The sequence below is a fragment of the Cyprinus carpio genome, chromosome A8, assembly GCF_018340385.1.
Source record: "Cyprinus carpio isolate SPL01 chromosome A8, ASM1834038v1, whole genome shotgun sequence".
Taxonomy (NCBI): Eukaryota; Metazoa; Chordata; class Actinopteri; order Cypriniformes; family Cyprinidae; genus Cyprinus; species Cyprinus carpio.
Window position 1 is genome coordinate 4749388 of NC_056579.1, and position 20689 is coordinate 4770076.

At 38.2% G+C, this 20689-nt stretch overlaps 1 protein-coding gene across 4 annotated transcripts in view; it reads left to right on the forward strand.

Annotated features, from left to right (window-relative positions):
- The window catches only part of LOC109092736 (plexin-B3-like), a 69952-nt gene that overhangs the window by 35145 nt on the left and 14118 nt on the right, over nt 1-20689 (forward strand). For 2 of the 4 annotated variants that reach the window (XM_042761723.1, XM_042761722.1), the window contains exons 2-10: nt 4823-5936; nt 10177-10356; nt 12285-12413; nt 12707-12807; nt 14811-14943; nt 15979-16138; nt 16742-16850; nt 19685-19793; nt 20508-20633. In XM_042761723.1, coding sequence (XP_042617657.1) covers nt 4839-5936; nt 10177-10356; nt 12285-12413; nt 12707-12807; nt 14811-14943; nt 15979-16138; nt 16742-16850; nt 19685-19793; nt 20508-20633 — 2145 coding nt within the window. In that variant the 5' untranslated portion in view covers nt 4823-4838. The remainder of the gene's footprint in view (nt 1-4822; nt 5937-10176; nt 10357-12284; nt 12414-12706; nt 12808-14810; nt 14944-15978; nt 16139-16741; nt 16851-19684; nt 19794-20507; nt 20634-20689) is intronic. The other 2 variants (XM_042761725.1, XM_042761724.1) reach the window with 1 other exon arrangement.

Consider the following 20689-nt stretch of genomic DNA (forward strand, 5'->3'; position numbering starts at 1 on the left):
TGATATATCTGCAGATATTCTTTATGTGTAGGCTATATTATAGTACAATATAGTCAAATGTTTGGACACACTTCCCATTCATGTGTCCAAAGTTTTGACTGGTACTGTATATAGTAGGGCTGTGCAATTAATCAAAAAACAGTTTAGATTTCGATTTTGGCCTCCAGCGATTATGAAAATACATTAATCGAAATAAAGCGATTATTGTGCCCCATTCCGCCCCCTTTTGCAGCGCTGCACTTTCGTTCCTCCATAAAAGCCCAATTTCCTGTGCAAATCAGTAAAATCATGTAACGTGACTTGTGCAAAGTGGGACGTGTTTGATTTATATAAGTATATTTATTCATGTTTTTAAGAGCGTGAAAGAGAACTTGTGCTGCTCCTCAGGAAGATATATGCACTCAGAGATGGAACAGAACACAGACATGTACAGTCATCTTTTAGCTCAAGGTGAGCACTTAAAAGGTCAAATACACACAAAAATGTGCCAAAATGCTACGCTTAGTGATTATTCATGTATACCTTCGTCGGTCATGTAATAAATTAACGTAAAGAGTTGAGAATGAAAATACGCGTGTAACGGTAAATCAGATTTGTGCGGCTCTTAAAGTGAGAGCGGGCTATTTTCCTGCTGCGACTGTGTGCTTATTAATCAAACAACAAAAAAGAAATTCAAAATCACACACTGCTTTTGAGTGAAGGATTTTTGTAGCTTTAAGAAACAAAAAAGTTTAATTCTTACAGTGAAGACTATACTGTTTTATTTTACATTTGATTATACTTTTCTGTAGTAGGCTGTAAACTGCTTGAGAGTTGCATAACAAAAAACATTAAAGAAAAGTTTGTTTCATTTGTATCTTTTTATTCTGTTGTATTTGTCCTTTACTTTTTTATTACTGTCAGTTTAATTATTTTCAATAATTTTGAGGACTTTGTTTGTTTGTTTGAAATTCCGCTGGTCTCTACAATGTAGATGTCATAGCAACCTTATTTACAGGAAATACATATTTGATATGTATCACTATCTTTAAATAAATCACTCATATAATGTTTTGATGTTAAATAATCGTGACTACAATATTGACCAAAATAATCGTGATTATGATTTTTGCAATAATCGAGCAGCCCTAGTATGTAGAATACAGTATATAGCCATATAATAAATTTTTTGCAATGATAATTCCAATGTGGTGATCAAACACTTATAATGATGTGACAAACATAGGCCTATGTAGTGGAGGCAGGGTATTTAACAATAACAATTTATTATTCAAAATGAGTCTGACATCAGTGTACTTAACAGTAAACTTCACTTCACTTATTATGAAGTAGGGCAAGCAATTTACTGCCAAACCGACAGGGGCAGGTTTATGCAGGAAGCATAGCTTTCTATAATAATAATTAATTTATTAATTTCTATAATAATAATTTATAATATATATATATTTTTTTTTACAAACTATGTGTTGTGTATTTTCTGGTAATCAAATGAACATGCAGAACATTCATATTTAAATATTCATATTCACAGACACAGTCTATATATATATATATATATATATATATATATATATATATATATATATATATATATATATATATATATATATATTTATTTATATATATTATATATATATATATGTATGTATGTATGTATGTATGTATATGTACTGACCTGGTTTTTATTTATTCAAAAAAATTAAGACAAATTCCATGAAATTCCATGTTATACAGTAAATTCTGTTTTTATGACTGGATTCAGCGATTCTGTCCATGTTTTCTGCATTGCAGAAATCATAGGGCCCTACTAATGTAGTAAGCAAATATGATAAGCTCATTGTGAGAGTAAAAGACGGGGACATTGTTTATTTACTTATCATTGAGTCTGTCCAACTAGGTGACAACGTAGCATTAAATCACCATTCTACAGACTCAAGCCACCACCGCACTGCCGTCTATTGGACTGCAGAAAGATACTAACTTTTCAATCTGCTATGTTACTGAGTGTACTGACAAACAGGACGCGACAAAGCGACCGTTGAAAAGATCATTTGAACTTTGTATCAGCACTTCATAGATAGAACGAGGCATCAGTTTACTGCATCCAGTCAGTGTAGACAACATCACTGATTAAAATATTATATATTATAACTATTATACACCGGACGCGAGCAGCGTGGTGCAACAAAATACAATAGAATTTTATAAACACCAGCATTGACTGAATGGCCACGATCAGCTCCGGTGGCCGTAACACAGGCTTTAATGCACCGCAAATACGTGCCGTGATGTGCAGATCAGCTCTAGTCTCTAACTTCACTGATCTGCTGTTAAAAAAGAGGCATCCATTCATCATATCATCATGCCAAACTAAGAATTAGAATCATTGTAATGTGACAATCAAATATAGGTGCGGGTGGGTGGCGGGCGGATAAATTGAAGCAACAGACTCGGTTGAAGTTTGAGCTCATCCGTGCATCTCTGTGGGGAAGTCATAGCCTAATGGTTAGAGAGTTTGACTCCTAACCCTAAGGTTGTGGGTTCGAGTCTCAGGCCGGCAATACCACGACTGAGGTGCCCTTGAGCAAGGCACTGAACCCCCGGGCACCGCAGCATAAATGGCTGCCCACTGCTCCGGGTGTGTGTTCACGGTGTGTGTGTGTTCACTGCTGATGATATTGGCTGATGATATTGGCTAAATGATATATCGGTCGGGCTCTACAGTAAACCCCACCTACTGTACATTGATTTGATTGGCCATCTTAATTATTTTGACATTGACCGCTGACTTGAAGCAAAGCCACTGGATGATGCACATCTCCCGTAAATCCTGTATAATTCAACCAATCCGATAACGACTTCAAAACTTCCAAAGTGTTTCCAATTTTGTGTGCTGTATGCATCAGGTGTTCAGCCAACAGTCCATGGGCGTGACGTCTCAGGCTGAGACTAATGAAAGAGAGGCTTCACTACACTGAATAAACTGTAATGAATCTACAGCCTCGGCTAATCTTCTACATGTTTTTACACTAAACAATAGTTTTGGATTGAACTATTTTTAGAGTTTATTTTTAAAAAATTTCATTTATAAGAGAAGTCACTTACTTTGCGACAGGTGGGGTTAAGCTTACGGCACTTCTCATTCATTCCTATGGGATCCGTAAACGGCAACTGAGTGTCGCACAACTCTGACTGAAATTCAATGACGTCAAGGCAATAATCTGATCGGTTATCAAGCAATGTCATTGCTTGTGTGCCAATGATTATACCTTATATATCTTATATAGACATTGGCTAAATGTACATTCCCTGGTCAGGCTGGTCTGAGTTTTGGGCACTTTTCAGCTGGGAAACACCCTTGTTGTTTAACTCCAGTTAAACCAGTTAAGACCAGCTTAGATCAGACCACAAAACCAATATATCCTGGTTTAAGATGATATTTCCCCCCCAGAAAGTATAGCCTATTGGTGTGGGGGTGGTCTTTTGATTTGAGCCACCTAGCAACCACGTATCACTGACCTAAAAAACTTTGAACACTTGCAATTGCATAGTAACACCCTGGAAATCACCCAGTATATCCTAGCAAGTACATGGCAACATGTTAAAAACACTTAAAACGCATCATGGCATTGAGTTCTGCATGGGATGCACCACGCATTTTCTGAAGACAGTAAAAATCTAGGTGTTATTGCATCAGATGATTCTTTATTATCTCTCTGTTTTTTTTTTTCAGAGGTTGATAAATGAATGTAACAGCTGAAGCTCGTGACTTTTGAGTGGTTGATTAAAGCAGTGTCTGTTTTCTCTGTTTCATCAGTAAAACCAGAAAGGCAACAGCTACAGGCATCATGCATAATTTAGCACCTAACTTCTTCACATCTCTATTACTTTTTCTCAGCGCTTTCTCATATTTTTATACACACTCACACACACTCTCTCTCTTTCTGTTTCCCCACTTACCCTCTCCCTCTCTTTCTTTCTATCTCTCTATCTCAAATCTCAATAATTCTGAGGAATAGCCTACTCCATGTGTTCTCTTGTCATCTTGTGGCAGTCAGACTTGGCCAGTAAACAGTGAGACAACACAAACACCAGCAAAGGATTTTAACGATAACAGGAGCCTGCATCTGGTGCACTTTGGTTTGTTTTATCAGCTGCCGTTGCGTGTGCTGCTCATATGCTGGCATTCTGACTTTTCTGAAGTAAACTCCAGTATTGCATGTTTCTTGGTCTCAGATGCGTTTCTTTTATTGCACTTGACCAAAGCTTGGCAGTCTCACTCAAGCACCCTTCACTGCCTGTGTGAAGGTGGAAGGACTTTGAAGAACAAAAGAAAGTGTTTGAAGCCTGTAGTGTTGGTGCTGCATGGTGATGTGCTGCAGTACGTATTCTCTGTGGTGTTTTTCTGTTAACTTAACATTTGTCTTCTCTCTCTCTTCCTCCCCTCTTTTGCTCCCTTTCTTTCTCTATATCTTTATCCTTTTCTCTCGATCACCCATCTGAATCATCTCCTCTCTCTGGTTTCCGCTCACACTATCTTGCTTTGCCTTCTGACTCTTTTCCTTCCTTTTTATGTATTACTCAACTTTCCATGCCCTTTTTCCTCTTCCTTACTGTCTTTTCCTGTATCTTCGCTTCCTCCCTATAACTCTCTTCATGCACGTTGCCTTCATGTTTCTGGCTTTGCTGACTAACTTTTTTCCCTGTTATTTACGTTCTCACCCTGTCCCTCCATTCTGAATTATTTTTCTTCCTGGATGCTTTCGTTTCAACTGCCCTCTCTCTCTCTCTTCCTATCTTCTTGATCTCTGCCTCTTTTCAGCAGGTGAGGGGGTGCCATGCCAGCTGCTGCTTCCCTGTTGCTGCTCCTCGCCATCTTGTGGTGGCCTCTGGTATTGCCTTTGGCCCCCAGTCATCTTCAAAGCCCCCCTTCATTCATCACCCTTAATGGCTCCCGCCTCAATCACCTCCTGCTCGACACCCATTCGGGCCACATCTACGTGGGGGCGGTAAATGTGCTCTATCACCTCTCTCCAGACTTGCAGCTGCTCTCCTGGGGCAAAACGGGGCCTAAACTGGACAGCCCGGACTGCCTACCACCCATTGACCCCACCGATTGCACCCAGGCAGAAACCACGGACAACACCAACAAGCTTTTGTTGCTGGAAGAGAACAAGGGAAAGGATCCGCTCAGCCTGATTGTGTGCGGGACAGTTCTGCAGGGCATCTGCGAGAAGCGAAGCTTGGAGAATGTCTCTCAGGTGCTGTACAAAACCGACAACCCAGTGGACACGCAGTATGTGGCAGCAAACAACCCTCGTGTGTCCACAGTTGGTGTGGTGGTTGAGCAGAAAGGTGTTCTGCTTATGCTTGTTGGGCGGGGCTACACCAGTAAAGGACCTGGCGGGATCCCGCCAATCACGATGCGACGCTTAAATGCAGTAGCCCGACACTCTGCTCCAGCATTCTCCCACGAAGAACTTGGAAAGCTGGTTGTCGGTAGCTACTCCGAATACAACAACCACTTTGTAAAAGCTTTTCACCACAACAGCTATGTCTATTTTGTGTTCTCTCGGCGTGATGTGTGGGGCAAACGAGAGTATCGGACATATGTTTCAAGACTCTGTGCAGGTGACCCCAATTTCTATTCTTATGTGGAGGTGCCACTTTCCTGCGGTGGAGGATACAATCTGGCACAGGCTGCTGCTCTTGGCTATCACCGTGAACAACCCACACTGTTTGTGGCCATGGGGCAGGTGTCAACTCCCACACCCACAGACAGGACAGCTCTTTGTGTGTACAAGCTGGAGGAGCTGGATAAAGCCCTGCATGGCGCCCAGCTACTGTGTTACACACAAGAGGGCAAAGACGCCAGCAACAAGGAGAAGGCGTATATAGAGTATGAAGTGTCCTCCAGTTGTCTGAAGCTCCCGCAGGTAAGTTGTTGGCCTCAAAGAGGATTACAACCCAATGTAATTCATCATGTTGTTCTCAAAGGGCCTTTGATGTGGCATCTGATCCAACAAAATTGAAATTTTGCTCTTTTGCCAGATTCTTTTTCCAGGCTGTAGTTCCCTAAACCCCTTCCACCATTCACGTTTAGTTTCTTTTTAGACCTCCCCAAATAACAGCATAATTCCAACATTAGCCAATGAGATAGTGGTTTATGCTGTTTTTTGGCAGTAGCTTGCATATAGGTGTCAGCTTATATTGCCAATCTTAGGCAGTCCTACCCACCTACCACAGCACAGCTTCAAAAGACTTTAGCACACGGAGGGAGTGGCCCCGTGAATGTAGTGGCTTTTTAATGAGGGTTTAATCCACAGCTAAAAAGCGATAAGTAGGAATATATTGCTAGGGGATATCAGCCTATTAGCTGGGTCACGTAAGACAGCATGGTGTGTGGTTTCTTGGCGACAGATCAGGGTCAGCTGGGGCTTTTTTGTGTCAGGGGTGTAAGTCTGGGCGAGTGGCAGCTGCCTCAGTGCTGACACAGATTAGCATCCAGCTGTCTGCGCCAGTGCTAATCCACACAGCATAAAAAATGCAGCTGTAGCTCCCAGATTTCTGCATGTTACAGGGCTGATTCTTAATCTCTGCTCTGTGAGTATTTCCATCTTCAGTTTATGCAACCAAAAGTTTATTTGTCTGTAATGGCCATTTAACATAACAAAACAAGTAGTAGCAAAAAGATTTTTGTTAGCTGTGAGTGAACTGTAATTTTGGGTATACAGTGGTTTGTATAGTTTATGGTTTGTTTTAAGTGTGACCAATGAATACTGGAGAATTTCTAAGAGCAAAATCTAAAGAGGTTTTGTATGACAGAGAAGGAAAGGGAGGGAAGGAGGTTCGGGGACTAATGGAGATTGGGTAATGTTCTATTCATGTGTCTCTTACTGTGTGGAAGGGGGTAGTGTGTATTAGTATAAGCTTGGGAATGAAAAGGAGTGGTGTCTGTGTGTGTGTAGCCTCTGGGAGTTGGTTAAATCTAGCTTAACACCACAGCTGGTTTGACTTCTGCTGACCCACATCCTCTCTGGGCTCACCGCCCCAGTGACCACCACACACAGAAGCCCATTGAAACTCTGACCTCAAAGACACAATAATGTCACCACTTTTAATGTGTATGTTTCACTGTATCTAAAATATGACTTCAGTCTGTTAATGAACTTGTCATAAAAGTAAAAAAATAAATTAAACAGTTATCAAATCAGATTTGGACCATCTCACCATGTACATAATAATTTAAACACTTACTGTAAACTGTTCCAAAACTGTGTGACTTAGCATTTATGAAGATTGTAATGATTGTTTTTTCCCCCAAACAATTGTGATGTATGGTGGACTACACCCTGACTACAACCATATTTTGGTCTGTTCGGTCTATTATCATATAAATTTAGAAGACTAGGAATATAACCCAGGACCCATGTTGATTATTTTTATCATACTTTCATGGTCCCTTTGAAGCTGTAATTTAATTGCATGGAAAAAAAGCTAAATTTCTCCTTGTGTGCACAATATCCAGGAAGGGATATTAAGAAAGTAAATGGGGATCAGTTCTGATTTAACAGTTATGGCCATCTCAATAATTCATAGGAACTACTGCAGAATGGTTGGCTATTATCTAGTTTCCAAAGCAGTAGGTGTGTTTGTGTATTTGACCTCCTTTGACTTCAATTGTGTGCCACTGTTTTGCTGTCCTGTATGGCCACTCCCCTTGGTCTGTTAGCTGAGGTATTGTTGTGCATGTCCATCTACTGACGGCTGCAATTCCAGAATAGCATTAGGTCAGGACACACAAACCCACGGCTGGCTCCAGTAAGAGCGCATCTAAAAATCACTCCCAGCCATGGATAGATGATGGGTTGGGTTTGACAGACACCATAATAAAAGCAGCTGAGCTTTTTTAGTATTGATTTTTATGCACACAGCAAGGACAGGATGTTTCTGGCACTATCCCAAATGTTCATAGTTGACTTTGGAAACTTTGTACTTATCCAGTTTTTAGAGCTCCAACTTAATATTCTACTTTTTGGATATTAATTGTTCAAAATGTGTCATCTCTCAGGGTTTTTGTCTCAGTATTGTAAGCATGTGGGCACACAGCTGTCTTTCTGTGTGATTAGCTCGAACCTCATTATTTCCAAAACATTTAACATTCATTAATTACTCAACTGTTTATATATTGTTGACTGAATTCCAAGTACAGTCAAATTGCTTATATTAAAAACTTGCATGCCTGCATGTAAACTACAAGTCAGAAGTTTGTACACACATGCTTGTTATTTCTTATTATTATTTTCTGTTCCATATCTTAGCATAGCAGCAAAGTCCTTAAATCTATGAAAAAAAAAATCTAAATCTATATTCCAGCTCTGCAGACTCCGGAAATTCTTTCAGTCAACTTAATGAGGTGCATCCTTGGATGCTTTTTAAAATTATTGAAGGACTAATGTGTGCTTAGTGGTTGCTGGCAGCTTTTCCTTCACTATACATTCAAAAAGGGCCATCATCTTTCACACTGATGCTGGGGGGCCAGGGTGTCCAAGCCTCTGATTGGGTGGGCCAGGCCCACTATGGCCCCCCAGCGTCAACGTGAAAGATGCTTGGGACAGTTGACAGAATTGTCAGGCCAGTGAGAAATCCATCATGAAAGTTTATCATTTGAATGTGTTTTTAAGCCTAAACATTTAAGCAAATTTAAAGTATTCAAGCGCAAGAAGATGCGAAAGAACTCAGTTCAGCCTCTGCATGCTGTTTTCTGTGCACACAGCGCACACTATTGTGGGAGAGAGCCACGTCTCAGACAGTGCGCAAACACCGAATGGAGTTTTCTTTTGCATGTTCTTGTGCCTAAACGGACAAATACACCATGTGGATTTCAACATTCAAGAAGTTTTAAAACATTCAAGCACAAGACGATGCAAAATAAAAAATAAGTTTATAAAAATAATAATAAAATAATACGTTTTCGGTGCATAGAGAGAACCACGTCGCAGACAGCGCGTGTACACAAAATTAATTTAATGCATTTTCTTGCATTTCAATGGACAGATACACACAAAATTATCCATCTTGTTGAATATCTTCAAAAACAGTTGATAATGTCGTACATTGATGTAAACAGTTGAGAAACAAGTCTGATGTGTGTCATTATACTGGATAATTTAATGTGCCAGCTGCTGTCTGTGTCCTTAATGTTAATCCAAGAGAGAGAGAGAGAGAGAGAGAGAGAGAGAGAGAGAGAGAGAGAGAGAGAGAATCACTCACTGCTCTTGAATGAATAAACTTCTTTAGCTTTATCAAGGATTAATCTATATTTAATTTATACAGTGATGACTATGCAGTGTTATTTTACATTTATTCAATTTCTGTATCTGAACATCTACAAACCTAAAAAGTTTAAAGTGGTGAAAAAATAAACGTAACAACTGCCATAGATTTATGATATTAAAACCATATCAACAGATGTGAGATTAAATGCCCCCCGCCCCCCTGGAATATCACTTGGCCCACCCTTCATCTCATATCTGGAGCCGGGCCTGTCTAATAAATGTACAATTTTATATTAGCCTTCAAAACTATTTCATGAATTCAAATTTAAGCATTTAAATTGAATAGTTTTGAAGATTTAAGTGTCCAGACTTTTGAATGGTAGTGTAGTTTAATGTACTCTACGAACTGCAATTCTCTCTCAATAATTTTCTCCTTACTGTCACTGTCAGTAAAGGTAGACAGAAATTGAGTCGTCTGCAGTAAGTAAAGTTGTCAGCAGTGGCGTATAATCAGTTTATGGGTTGGAAATCGAAAATTAGTTCTTATTGAGAGCCGTTATGTATAAATATTCTGGAACTGAGTGTTTTTCATGACATTCGGCTCCGTTTACAGTCTGCATTCTTCCACTAATGCAGACAGAGCACCGTACTAAAACCATACTGACAGTGTTTTCATGCACCATTGCTGCACCACTATTGATTCTAAAGTGCCAAAATGTCACGTTTTAGCCAAGTTGAGGTTGCAGCCTGGGTTTAATATGATGAGAGAGAGAAAAACTGTTGAATTTCCAACTGTTCCCATCCCTAATTATTTTCCATCTGCTATAATCATGAACTGTGTATGATAAATTTATTTGATGATAGATATAGGTAATGTAATGTTTTTGGGGTTGTGCAGGACTCTCTGAATGAGTACCCATGCGGAGGTGAACACACACCCAGCCCCATTGCCAGCGCCATTGCACTTGAGGCCACGCCCGCTTTCACCTGGACTCCTCCCATCACTGCTGTCACCACGGCAACTGAAGTTGGCCACACCATAGTACTGCTAGGAGACAAAAATGGAAGGCTGCACAAGGTATGACTTACTGTTACCTATTATTGGCCATGCTGTTTTTTTTTTTTTTTTTTTAGCTTGCATCATGCTTTAATGGCACTAAACCTGCAATTTAAGTGTTAGCAGCACAAATCCTTAACCATTAAAGAGCCACCATCCATCACTGAAGCATAATGGGAAAAATCAGCATGAACTACTGAATTTTAAAGGCTGTTTACCATCATTAAAGACTTCTTTATTCAAAAGCAAACACATGGCGTAATCATAATCTGTCATTAAGCACTAACTCTTCAGTAATGAGCAAACCACCCTACAGCAGGGTAATTTCATGTTATTAAAATTGGTTGGTTCAGTCAGAGTTCAGATAGTGTGTTACATTATTTGTCAGGACAAAGTTTTGGGGAGGTATTATAGTAAGGTCTTGGGTATTTTTTATTTTTTATTTTTTTGTGAATTGCATTGCAGTTTGGACACTTTCGTATCATTTATTTGAGGCCTACAGTTCAAGGCCACTGGAAATGAGACAGTGTGTTTAAAGATCACCTTTCAAAGCAAAAAAACATAAGACGTCACAGTATGCTTGAACTGTTACGTTTTGGATTTAAGCTGCTATTTAAGGCAAATGGACAAGAGAGAGCATGCAAGTGTCTCAAGCTCTGTGATCTTAGAGGTGGAACAGTGTAGAATTAATTTATGAGTCATGGAAGGTGAAAAGAAATACATGATGAGCAACTCATCATGTAGTATATGTATACTTGGCATGCTAGGATTTGGTTTCAGTCATAGTTCACCAAATCCCATCTTTCCAATGTCTGTATTAATATATTCCTTCTGTGGAAAGCACAACATTTTGAAGTACCTTCACACAGATGTTTTCTGTATAACAACAGACCTGTGAAGCACCATAAATGTGGTGCTTCAAAAAAAAAAAAAAACAATATATATTTTTTTTTTACATAAAATCTTCCCTTTCACCAAAGCTCTAAAATGCCATTAAAGTTCAGGTTCAGAAATAGTCATTGATGCCAAGTTTTGCAGTTTAACTTTTTAGTAAATAATAACTTAAACAGCTAGAGGCTTCAGAAGACTTGGAATAAACCGCAAAAGGATGACTTAATAATGATTGCATTGTTATTTTTTGGATGAATTATTCCTTTAAGATCCTTCAGGCAGAAGATCCTAGTGCAGCATTCATTCAGACTCAGGAAACATTCAGTTTGTTGCATTACAGTATATTTTTGGCATTTTTAGGGGCGAATATATTTTTATCTGCCAATTTTGCCTACTTTCAATCTGAGAATGTGGGGTATTTACAGCTCGTGGTTGGCGCAGTCTGGCCTGGAGGTGGTATGATTGTGTGTGCATATAGGAGGGAGTGTGTGTTTGTGTTTGTGTGCGAGTGGCTGCTTAATCAGCATGAGAGGACATGTTCTGAATGCTTATTGCAAGCCCCTTGGGGAGAACTGATCCCAAGGGACCTGGTCACATGCAGTGCGCTCTGGGTCAGCTGATAGGGGTGGCAGCAACCGCACTTTGAGTTTTTCATCCTTCAATCCCCTCTGGTGCTGTATGAAATATTAATGGCGAAACTCTGAAACAGCAGCTTGTTTACCGCCCAAAATTCTCCTCAGGCAGAACTTATCACAGACAACCAATGGTATCACTTCCCAGGCCTGTAAGATGCTGAAAAACATACCGGCCTGCTGAGATTGCAACTAGCCTGAGCTTTGTGGCCAACGTCTGTGTCTTTTGTATATGCATATGTATGCGAAAGCATTGATTAGCGATGCTTGCTTGTGTTCATGCTTTTGAATAAACCACTAATTGTAAGTATTCAACTTGAGCGAATAATGTGCCCTGCAGCGTTTGTGCTACAGACATAAGTGATGCTATAAATCATGTGGTTTGTTTGGAAAAGTTGTGCTTTATATGCCTTTTTTTTATTGCAGGTGTTCTTGCATGCAAATGGTACCGGTACCAAATATGACACAGTGGAGGTGGATGCAGAGAGTCCCATTAACGCTGACCTGCTGTTGGACTCCACCAAACAGAATGTCTATGTATTAACTGAAAGAAAGGTATGAGAGACAAACAACTTCCTTTCAACTGCCAGCAACTGAAACACGACATCTGTTACATGCACGCTCTCAAAGGAGAGATTACACGTTTACTTTGACAAACATCATTTGAATAACAGATTTTTTCTCAAGATAAAAGTCTGGTTTTGTTTTTTGCATTGTCGAGTAATTGCCGGTTTTCACACTGTTCGCTCATGCAAAAGTTGCGTTCTCTTGCATCTTGCTTTTATCAGTCTCCAATGTGAGAACAGTGCTCAGGGCCTCTGATTTGTGTGTGTGTGTGTGTGTTTCAGGTTACAAAACTCCGTGTCGCTCAGTGTGACAAGCATTTAGACTGCCACTCCTGTCTGTCTAATAGAGATCCCTACTGCGGCTGGTGTTCGCTGGAGGGCAGGTACTTGAGCTCACCTGACTGCTGTTACACACTGCTGCCTGCTCTTTCAACACTCCCTTCCCATCAGGCCGCACCTCTCGTTTTACATAAACATCTAATCATATGAAGATCATTTACATAGATCATTTTAGATATTCAAAATTTCTTCAACAACTTCTACTTCCACTGAACAGCAGTTGCGTTACCGGTTCAACTATTTTGGGTTATTTTTAGGGATGTAATGATTCACTCAACTCATGATTCAATTCAATTCACGATTTGATTTTCTCATGAATTTTTTTTTTTTTAACAAAATGAGATTGAAGACATTTTACAGTAAATGAAAAGGTGTCGTTTTATTAGGCTACTCCTGCACGTTTCTTTGTGAAATTGAAATAACAAAACTAAATTTAAATTTTAAAACAAACCCCAAATCAAACAAGTTACACAAATAAAATCAATCTCTTAATGTGAACAAACTAATGCTTTGTCTGTGCTCTTTCCATTTAAAATTATAGGCAACCACTGGATTTTAATCATGATCCAAACAAAGATGCAGCATACATGCAGCATGAGAAGTTTTTAATCTAAATTAGACTGTATAATTTTTAAATTTAAAGCAAAGACAGAATGGTCTGACTTTAGTTTTATGAAACTATACTACATAAAACATATCTGAGCAAATCACCAGAGGAGCTGAATGAGATGCAGATTCACTTTCTGACAGCAGGTGGCGCTCTTGAACATCAATGATCCAGTGTTCCCTGGGTTACCACTGTAAACAAAGCAGAGCTGCTTATGAACACTACTTTAAAATGGATTGTTCAGAGCCAAGATGAAAAGAAAATACCACGTAAACCTTTCTGAATATAGTCAGTTCCCCTCAGAGATACATTTATATAAACTCCTGCTCCAATCGTATGGCGGTTTGTTTGGCATCTCAACCGATTTCACTCATCACATATTTGAATGGATTTTTGACTGGCTCGCGGTTAATCGTTACATCCCTAGTTATTTTAACTTTTTTTTTTTTTTTTTTTGTAGGGCATTGTTCTAGGAATCTGATTTAAGACTGGAAAAAAGATGCAGAAAATTCAGTTTTGCATCACAGGAATTTTTTTTATTTTAGGATATTTTGAAATTGTAGAAAGTTGTTTTATTTTGTGATGAATTTTTGAATGATACTGTTTTTATTTTTTTTTTTTTTTGATGGATGATGTGTTGATGTAGATAAAAGACTTCTTTCAAAAGCAGTAAAAACATCTTACCAACCACAAACCTTTGAACAATGGTTTATATTTGTCTTTTTAAAGAGTTAGTTTACTCCTAAATTAAATTGTCATCTATTCATCCCCATGCAGTTTTGACACTATATTATTTTCTTTCTTTCTTTTCAGTCACCAGGCTTCTGTTTTCCCTACAGCAAAAGTGGATTGTAACTTAATACTGCAAAAAGTTCATAAAACAAGCACAAATAAATAAAAGCACCATAAAAGTAGTCTGTGCAACTCATGCACTATATTCCAAGTCTTTTGATACTATATGAAAACTTTTTATGAGGAACAGACCATTACTAACCACAAGCAATTCACAAATAATTGTCCTCTCTGCTGTAGCTCTAAAAATTCATGAATCTTATCATTCTGTCTGTTCTCACACAAAGCTGTCATATGGGTTAAGAAGACTTGAAATATAGCACATGAGTCATATGGACTAACTTTGATGATTTAAAAGTGCTTTTATGTTTTGTTTTGGAGTTTTTTTTATAGCATAAATAGCCATCCACTCTTGTTACATGAGAAACAGAATCTCAGACATTGTGACAAAATATTAGGGTGAGAACAACATGAACAGCATCATTTTTTAACGTTTTCTTTTAATGCTGCCTGCCCAGACGTTGACCTATGATGCTTTTATAAAATATCTTAAAATCTCTGAGAGGCCTCTGCAGTTTATTTCATTTTGCTTTCATATCCTCTGTAACTTTCTACAGAGCCTTATCTCATTGTTTGTTTGTGTATCAGATGCACAAGAAAGATGGACTGTGCACGGCACGCTCAGCTTCACCACTGGATCTGGAGCTACGGCCGTGAGCGCCAGTGTGTGTCCATAGAGAGTCTATACCCCTCCATCCAGAGCAGAGAAGAGCAGACACAGGTACAAACCCTGATCCCAGATCACCGCACACACTCTGCTGTCACATGATAGTCTGTGAGGTCTTCACTGCAGCCTATTTTAGCCAAGAGCCGCCCACTTAGACAGGAAGTGACTTAATGACAGACATGTAACACAGTGCCTAACCAGGCATGATGTGATGAAGCAGAAAGCAATCAAAGCTATCTCTTCCATTTTTATCAAAGTTTTTATTCTTAAAATAGCTGCAGTAAGCAACATTTTGTCAGTTTCTGGGTTGTATAGTGAAATCTCATTGAACCAAGTCCTGCCTCTCTCTCTCTCTCTCTCTCTCTCTATGTTTATATATATATATATATATATATATATATATATATATAAACACATTGCATTACACCAAATACACAAAATAATGTTCTTTTTAGCAACGTCATATGACCCCGTTAAAAATCTTACCCAAACACAAACCTTTGAACAGTAGTATTCATAAACATGCTAGTGTACTCCTAAAAGTTGCCTAAATTAAAGCAAATATGCACATTTTAAATTTTTATTCTTTTGCTTCTGTGAAAATGGACCAAAATATTGATGCCTCATCCTGCACTATGAGAAATCCAAATGAATACTCGATCAAATGCTTTCTAGAGCATATTAGATTGCACTATGCCTCAGACTAAGAATAGTAAATAGCTAATAATGTTTATAGCTGTGATGTAAACTAAAAGGCTCTTAGCTAAGGTTTTTTTTTAAAGAGAATTTTGATATGCCCCATCTCAAAATTCTTGTTTCAGTTGTAAATGCATCAGTACACTGGACTCAAGGTCTTCAACTGCACAGTAACATTCTTGTAAGGGGTCAGATCTCAGCTTATGCAATACTAACAGATGGTTACATAGAGTGAAAACCTTGTTTTTAACAAGCAACGCACAAAAACCTCACCAGCATCCAAACAAAAGATTCCACAATATCTCTTATTAGTATTCACAAGACCAACCATGGCCTTGCACATTCTTAAAATGGCCATTAAATATCTGATGGTTTTTTCTTCTCTGCTTTCAAGTCTCTTTCACAGTTCTACAGTTGCCGGTCTTGTCAAAGGATGAGTCTCTATCTTGCGCTTTTGGGAGTTTGGCTGCTCAGGCTGCGGTTGTCATGGAGAATAGAATCACATGTCAATCTCCAGCTCCAGAGCAGCTCCCGCCGAGTCCGCCAGGCAACGGTGAGCCACGCTGACATGATCGCATTGCCAAGACGGTTTTATCCCAGCAACCAACTGTTGAGCTGAGGGGAATGAAACCCAAACCATTTCTTTTCAAGAGACCATGCTTCTGTTACACACACAATACATTTTTTTTATTCTTGGTAAGCTGAAACTGGCTATCATAGATTTATCTAACTGCCCAAGCACATACAGTACCACGATAACTAGTTTCTTAGAATATGTTTGCATGCATGTTGTGAATGTGCATTGGCATGGATTTATAGACATTTAAAGATACTTCTGTTGATTTTACTTCTGTTGAATCTGGGTTATAGGGATTATTTTGACCTTATGTCCTGTGCAACTAGAAAATGTCATTCTGCTGGGAATATGTACTAAAGCTTTTAGACAAACAGCCCTGAGATCCTGACAATGAGTTGTGTGTCTCTCTAGAGTATACAGTAGGTGTACAGTATTTACTGTGCAGGGATGGTTAGATCCATGTTAAATATTGAATATCATGTACTCACATTTCAATGTGGAGAATCTAGGTCAAAACAGAAGAAGTTTTAAATATTGTTGGTTATGTCATATGCTTTGCTGATTTTTGTTTATTTGTAGATCACGTATCTGTTCCAATGGCACTGAGGTTTGGAGACGTGACCATCTCGCATACAAATATCACCTTTTATGATTGTAAAGCAGTCGGACGGCTCAACGCTACCTCACCGTAAGCACATATGCACACTGAGTTCATTCTTATGAATAAACTCACACATGCAAAACGCAACATTTAAGAATTTAAATGCTTGTATCATGAAAAACAGCTTTTTTCTTGCCCTAATATTGAAGTAGTTGAACTATGTAGACATGCTTTTACACAGCAGTTCACCTTTATAGAAGCGAACCTGCAAAAACTCAGAAATCTTTGGTGCTTTGACAAAACTTGAGTTTATTAAAATGTTCGTCTATCAATATATTTATCAATTTTACTTGTCCTGTGGAATGAGAGTGAGCAAGGAAAGCCAAGCGTAACAGAGGTAATTTTACATGTTGAGGTCTTTAACCTAAACTAACAAAAGCAACCTGTTCAGGTGAATCTCACACAGCCTGTAATAAAGAATACACCACAGGTCACTAGAGTAATCTCAGTACATTAAGACTTTTTCTATTACAAGTTTTGAAATTGTTTAAATATGAAAATGAGGTTTCTTCTAATTAAAGGGGTCATATGATGCGATTTAAATTTTTCCTTTCTCTTTGGAGTGTTAGAAGCTCTTGGTGCATAAAGAAGATCTATAAAGTTGCAAAGACTAAAGTCTCAAATCCAAAGAGATATTCTTTATAAAAGTTAAGGGTCAACCACACCCCCCTAAAATGGCTCGTTTTAACAAGCCCCCACATCTCTACGTCACTATGAGGGAAAATTTGTCCAAATGTTCATGCAAAGAAAGAAGGTGTAACGTTTATTCTCTCTGTTGCGGAATTTGGTGTGTTGTTTATTCGCTGTGTGTTTCGTTGAAGTGAAACTTTCTTTGGCCTTCCAAAAGAGGACATGAATAGAAATCAGTGGTTGTATCTCAACACTGTTCCAGAACAGTCCAGTGCAAATATTCCGATGTGTGCTCTGCATTTTATGGAGGATGAGGACTGTTTCCTGAACCAGTAGCCTGCAATGTGTCTGTGGCACAAAGGCAGTTTCTATAAAGTTGGGCAGTTCAAACTTTGCAAGGACAGTCTGGCGCTTCTGACTCAGTCTGTAGGTACGTTTTTTATATTTAAATAATTTGCCACTGACGATTCAAATGTGAGTTTTGAGCAGTAGAGTAGCTTGTTGTTTGTTGTTTCTCAGATCACAAATGCCGAAGTGGTTTTATGTTTACGCAGTGTGATACGCAACACAACGCGTTAAAAGACAGTATAAGTCATTAGAATCAGTAATTATGTCCCCACTGGATGCAACAAATGCCTCGTTTGTAATGGGTTTTATTGGTTTTGTCTCGTCTAGTGATGTGTGGATCACGAACGAATCTTTCTATTGAACCGGTCGAACCAGTTCACCAAATCTATCTGAATCGTTTTAAACGGTTCACGTCTCAAGTTAACTAATCCACAAATTACTTAAGTTATTCGGTTTATAAACGTGCCTGACACTCCCTCTGACGAGAAATAAACCAATATCCAGAGTTATTCAGTTACTCCTAACAGTACATTGACTGAACTGCTGAAAGAGAACCGATAATGGGATGTGCACGAGCAGAGCAGCTGGACTGAGTATCGTGCTGCTGGGAGATGGGATAGTATGTAAAGGTGCGTAACTTTCCATCACACGCTTGAGGCATTCAGCCAGTCACAACTCACTGAATAGCTGGCCAATCAGAGCACACCTTGCTTTTCAGACCGATGAGCTTTGTAAAAATCAACGTGTTTCAGAAGGCAAGGCATAGAGGAGAAACTATAATATACATTATATGGAAAATAATGGGTTTTTTAACCTTAAACTGCATAAACACAATGTATTACACCAAATACACAAAATAATATTCTTTTTAGCAGCATCATATGACCCCTTTAAATAAGCACTAATTTGCATATATTTCCAGAACAGAACTCTTAACATTAAATTAGGTCAGGTTAAAAATTTTTGTTTCATATTGTTGATATATTACAGTTTTTACAGAGGGGATTTTGGATATCTCTCTTTATTACTCCATAAATCACAAATTACTGTCAACGGCCAAAACAAAATGTATTATATTTTTAGGAACAAAGCAGTAAATAAATCAAGTGAATGATCTATAAAAATCCCTTCTGTGAAAACCTTCAGAATATAGATAGGAAAAATATATAGATATTTAAGGGAACAACCTTTAATTTAATTTAATTTAACCTGTAATTATAATTGCAATCTACAGACACAAATAGCGCAATAAAATTAACACTTAAAAGTGTATTTTAGATGTTTTCTTTCCACTAATCTGAAATAAGACTGTAAGAGTCTGAAATATGAATGTTATGGAAGCAAAGTAGCCCAGAAATCTCAAAATTGTCCAGCACCTGAAAAACAACAACAATGCTTTTGCCTGTAGTGACTTGCCTTTAAAAAAAAAATAAAGCTGACTTTTTCTTGCCAACTAAATTAAATAATTTCATTACTATAATGTGGGGGGAAAAAATCTAATTCTCATTAAAAAATAATGACATTTAAATTTAAAAGTGCTTCTACATAATTCATGATAGTATTTGTTGTGCTGCATTTAATTTTAAGCTAATTAAAATAAAAAAAAGCATTTGTATTCAAGTCATTTGTAGTCCTTTTTATGCAAAATATAATTTCCTTTTTTTTTTTTTTTTTTGGGGGGTGAAATACTTTCATGACCTGTTTAATTCTAAATGAGTCTGAGTGAGAGGGTGGAAAATGAGTGAAAGGCTGCAATACGACTATGGTGCAAACGTGACTATCATTATAGATGTACTAGAATTATATACAGTAGGGCTCCATGTATTGACTGTCCTCTAATAACAGATTTTTACGTTCATTGTATCGTATGTGATCTGCTGCAGGTGCATGGCGTGTGTTAGCAGTATGTGGCCGTGTCATTGGTGTGTGAAGGATGAGCTCTGCACTCATGCTAAGAGCTGTCCTCGTCAACACATCATCTATAACAGCAGGGTAAGTATCTCCCCCGGGGCTTTACCATCTCCTGACCGCTAATCAAGATCATTACAGAGAGTCAATGGTGTCACGACCTCTCAAGGTCAAAATAAAATAATATTATTATACTTGGAGGTCATCATTAATTCTTTCTTCAAATAAAGGAATAAATCCAAAACATTTTTAATAGTGGGTTACGCTACCAAGGTATTCTTTGAAGTACAGTTTACTTATTATGATATTGTATATCATTCAGAACCATGGTTTATTTCAAAGCACCATAGTATTTAATGGTTTAGCATAGTGCTTCTTTTACTACAGTAAAATATTTTTGTATTTACTATAGTAAAAATAACTTGATCTTAATATTTTCCCATCATATATTTAAACAATATATAATATATATATTGCATTTAAATATATTACATTTATTTTTCAAATTTTAAATGTTATTATTATTATTACTACTGTAAAACTGGTAATACCACGTGCCCCTTCAAATTTTTACACTTTCAAAAACATTTTTGGCATGATTAATTTACATGGCTGTTGTTGGGAAAATGATAGTATTTGTCTAACACAGTGGTTGAAATCATGCATTCATGTCTAAATTTGGTCTGTTCAATCAAATCGCACCTTCCACTGATCATTTGCATTAGACTGAAAATTCTCTTCTTTTCTAACCAACCCTTGCCCTCACTGAGATTCTCACTTGTGTGTGCATGTGAATAGGAGCAGTCATTGCCCCACGGGCCTGACTCTTGCCCCTGCGTCTGGGCCCTTCAGAGCTCCCCTCTGGTTCCTGTTGGCTTTGACAGTGAGCTCTCTCTGCAAGGCAAAAACCTGGACATATTTGAGGTGATGCTCATTTGCTGCTTATCATTCCACCTCATCCATTGTGCCTGAGTTAATAT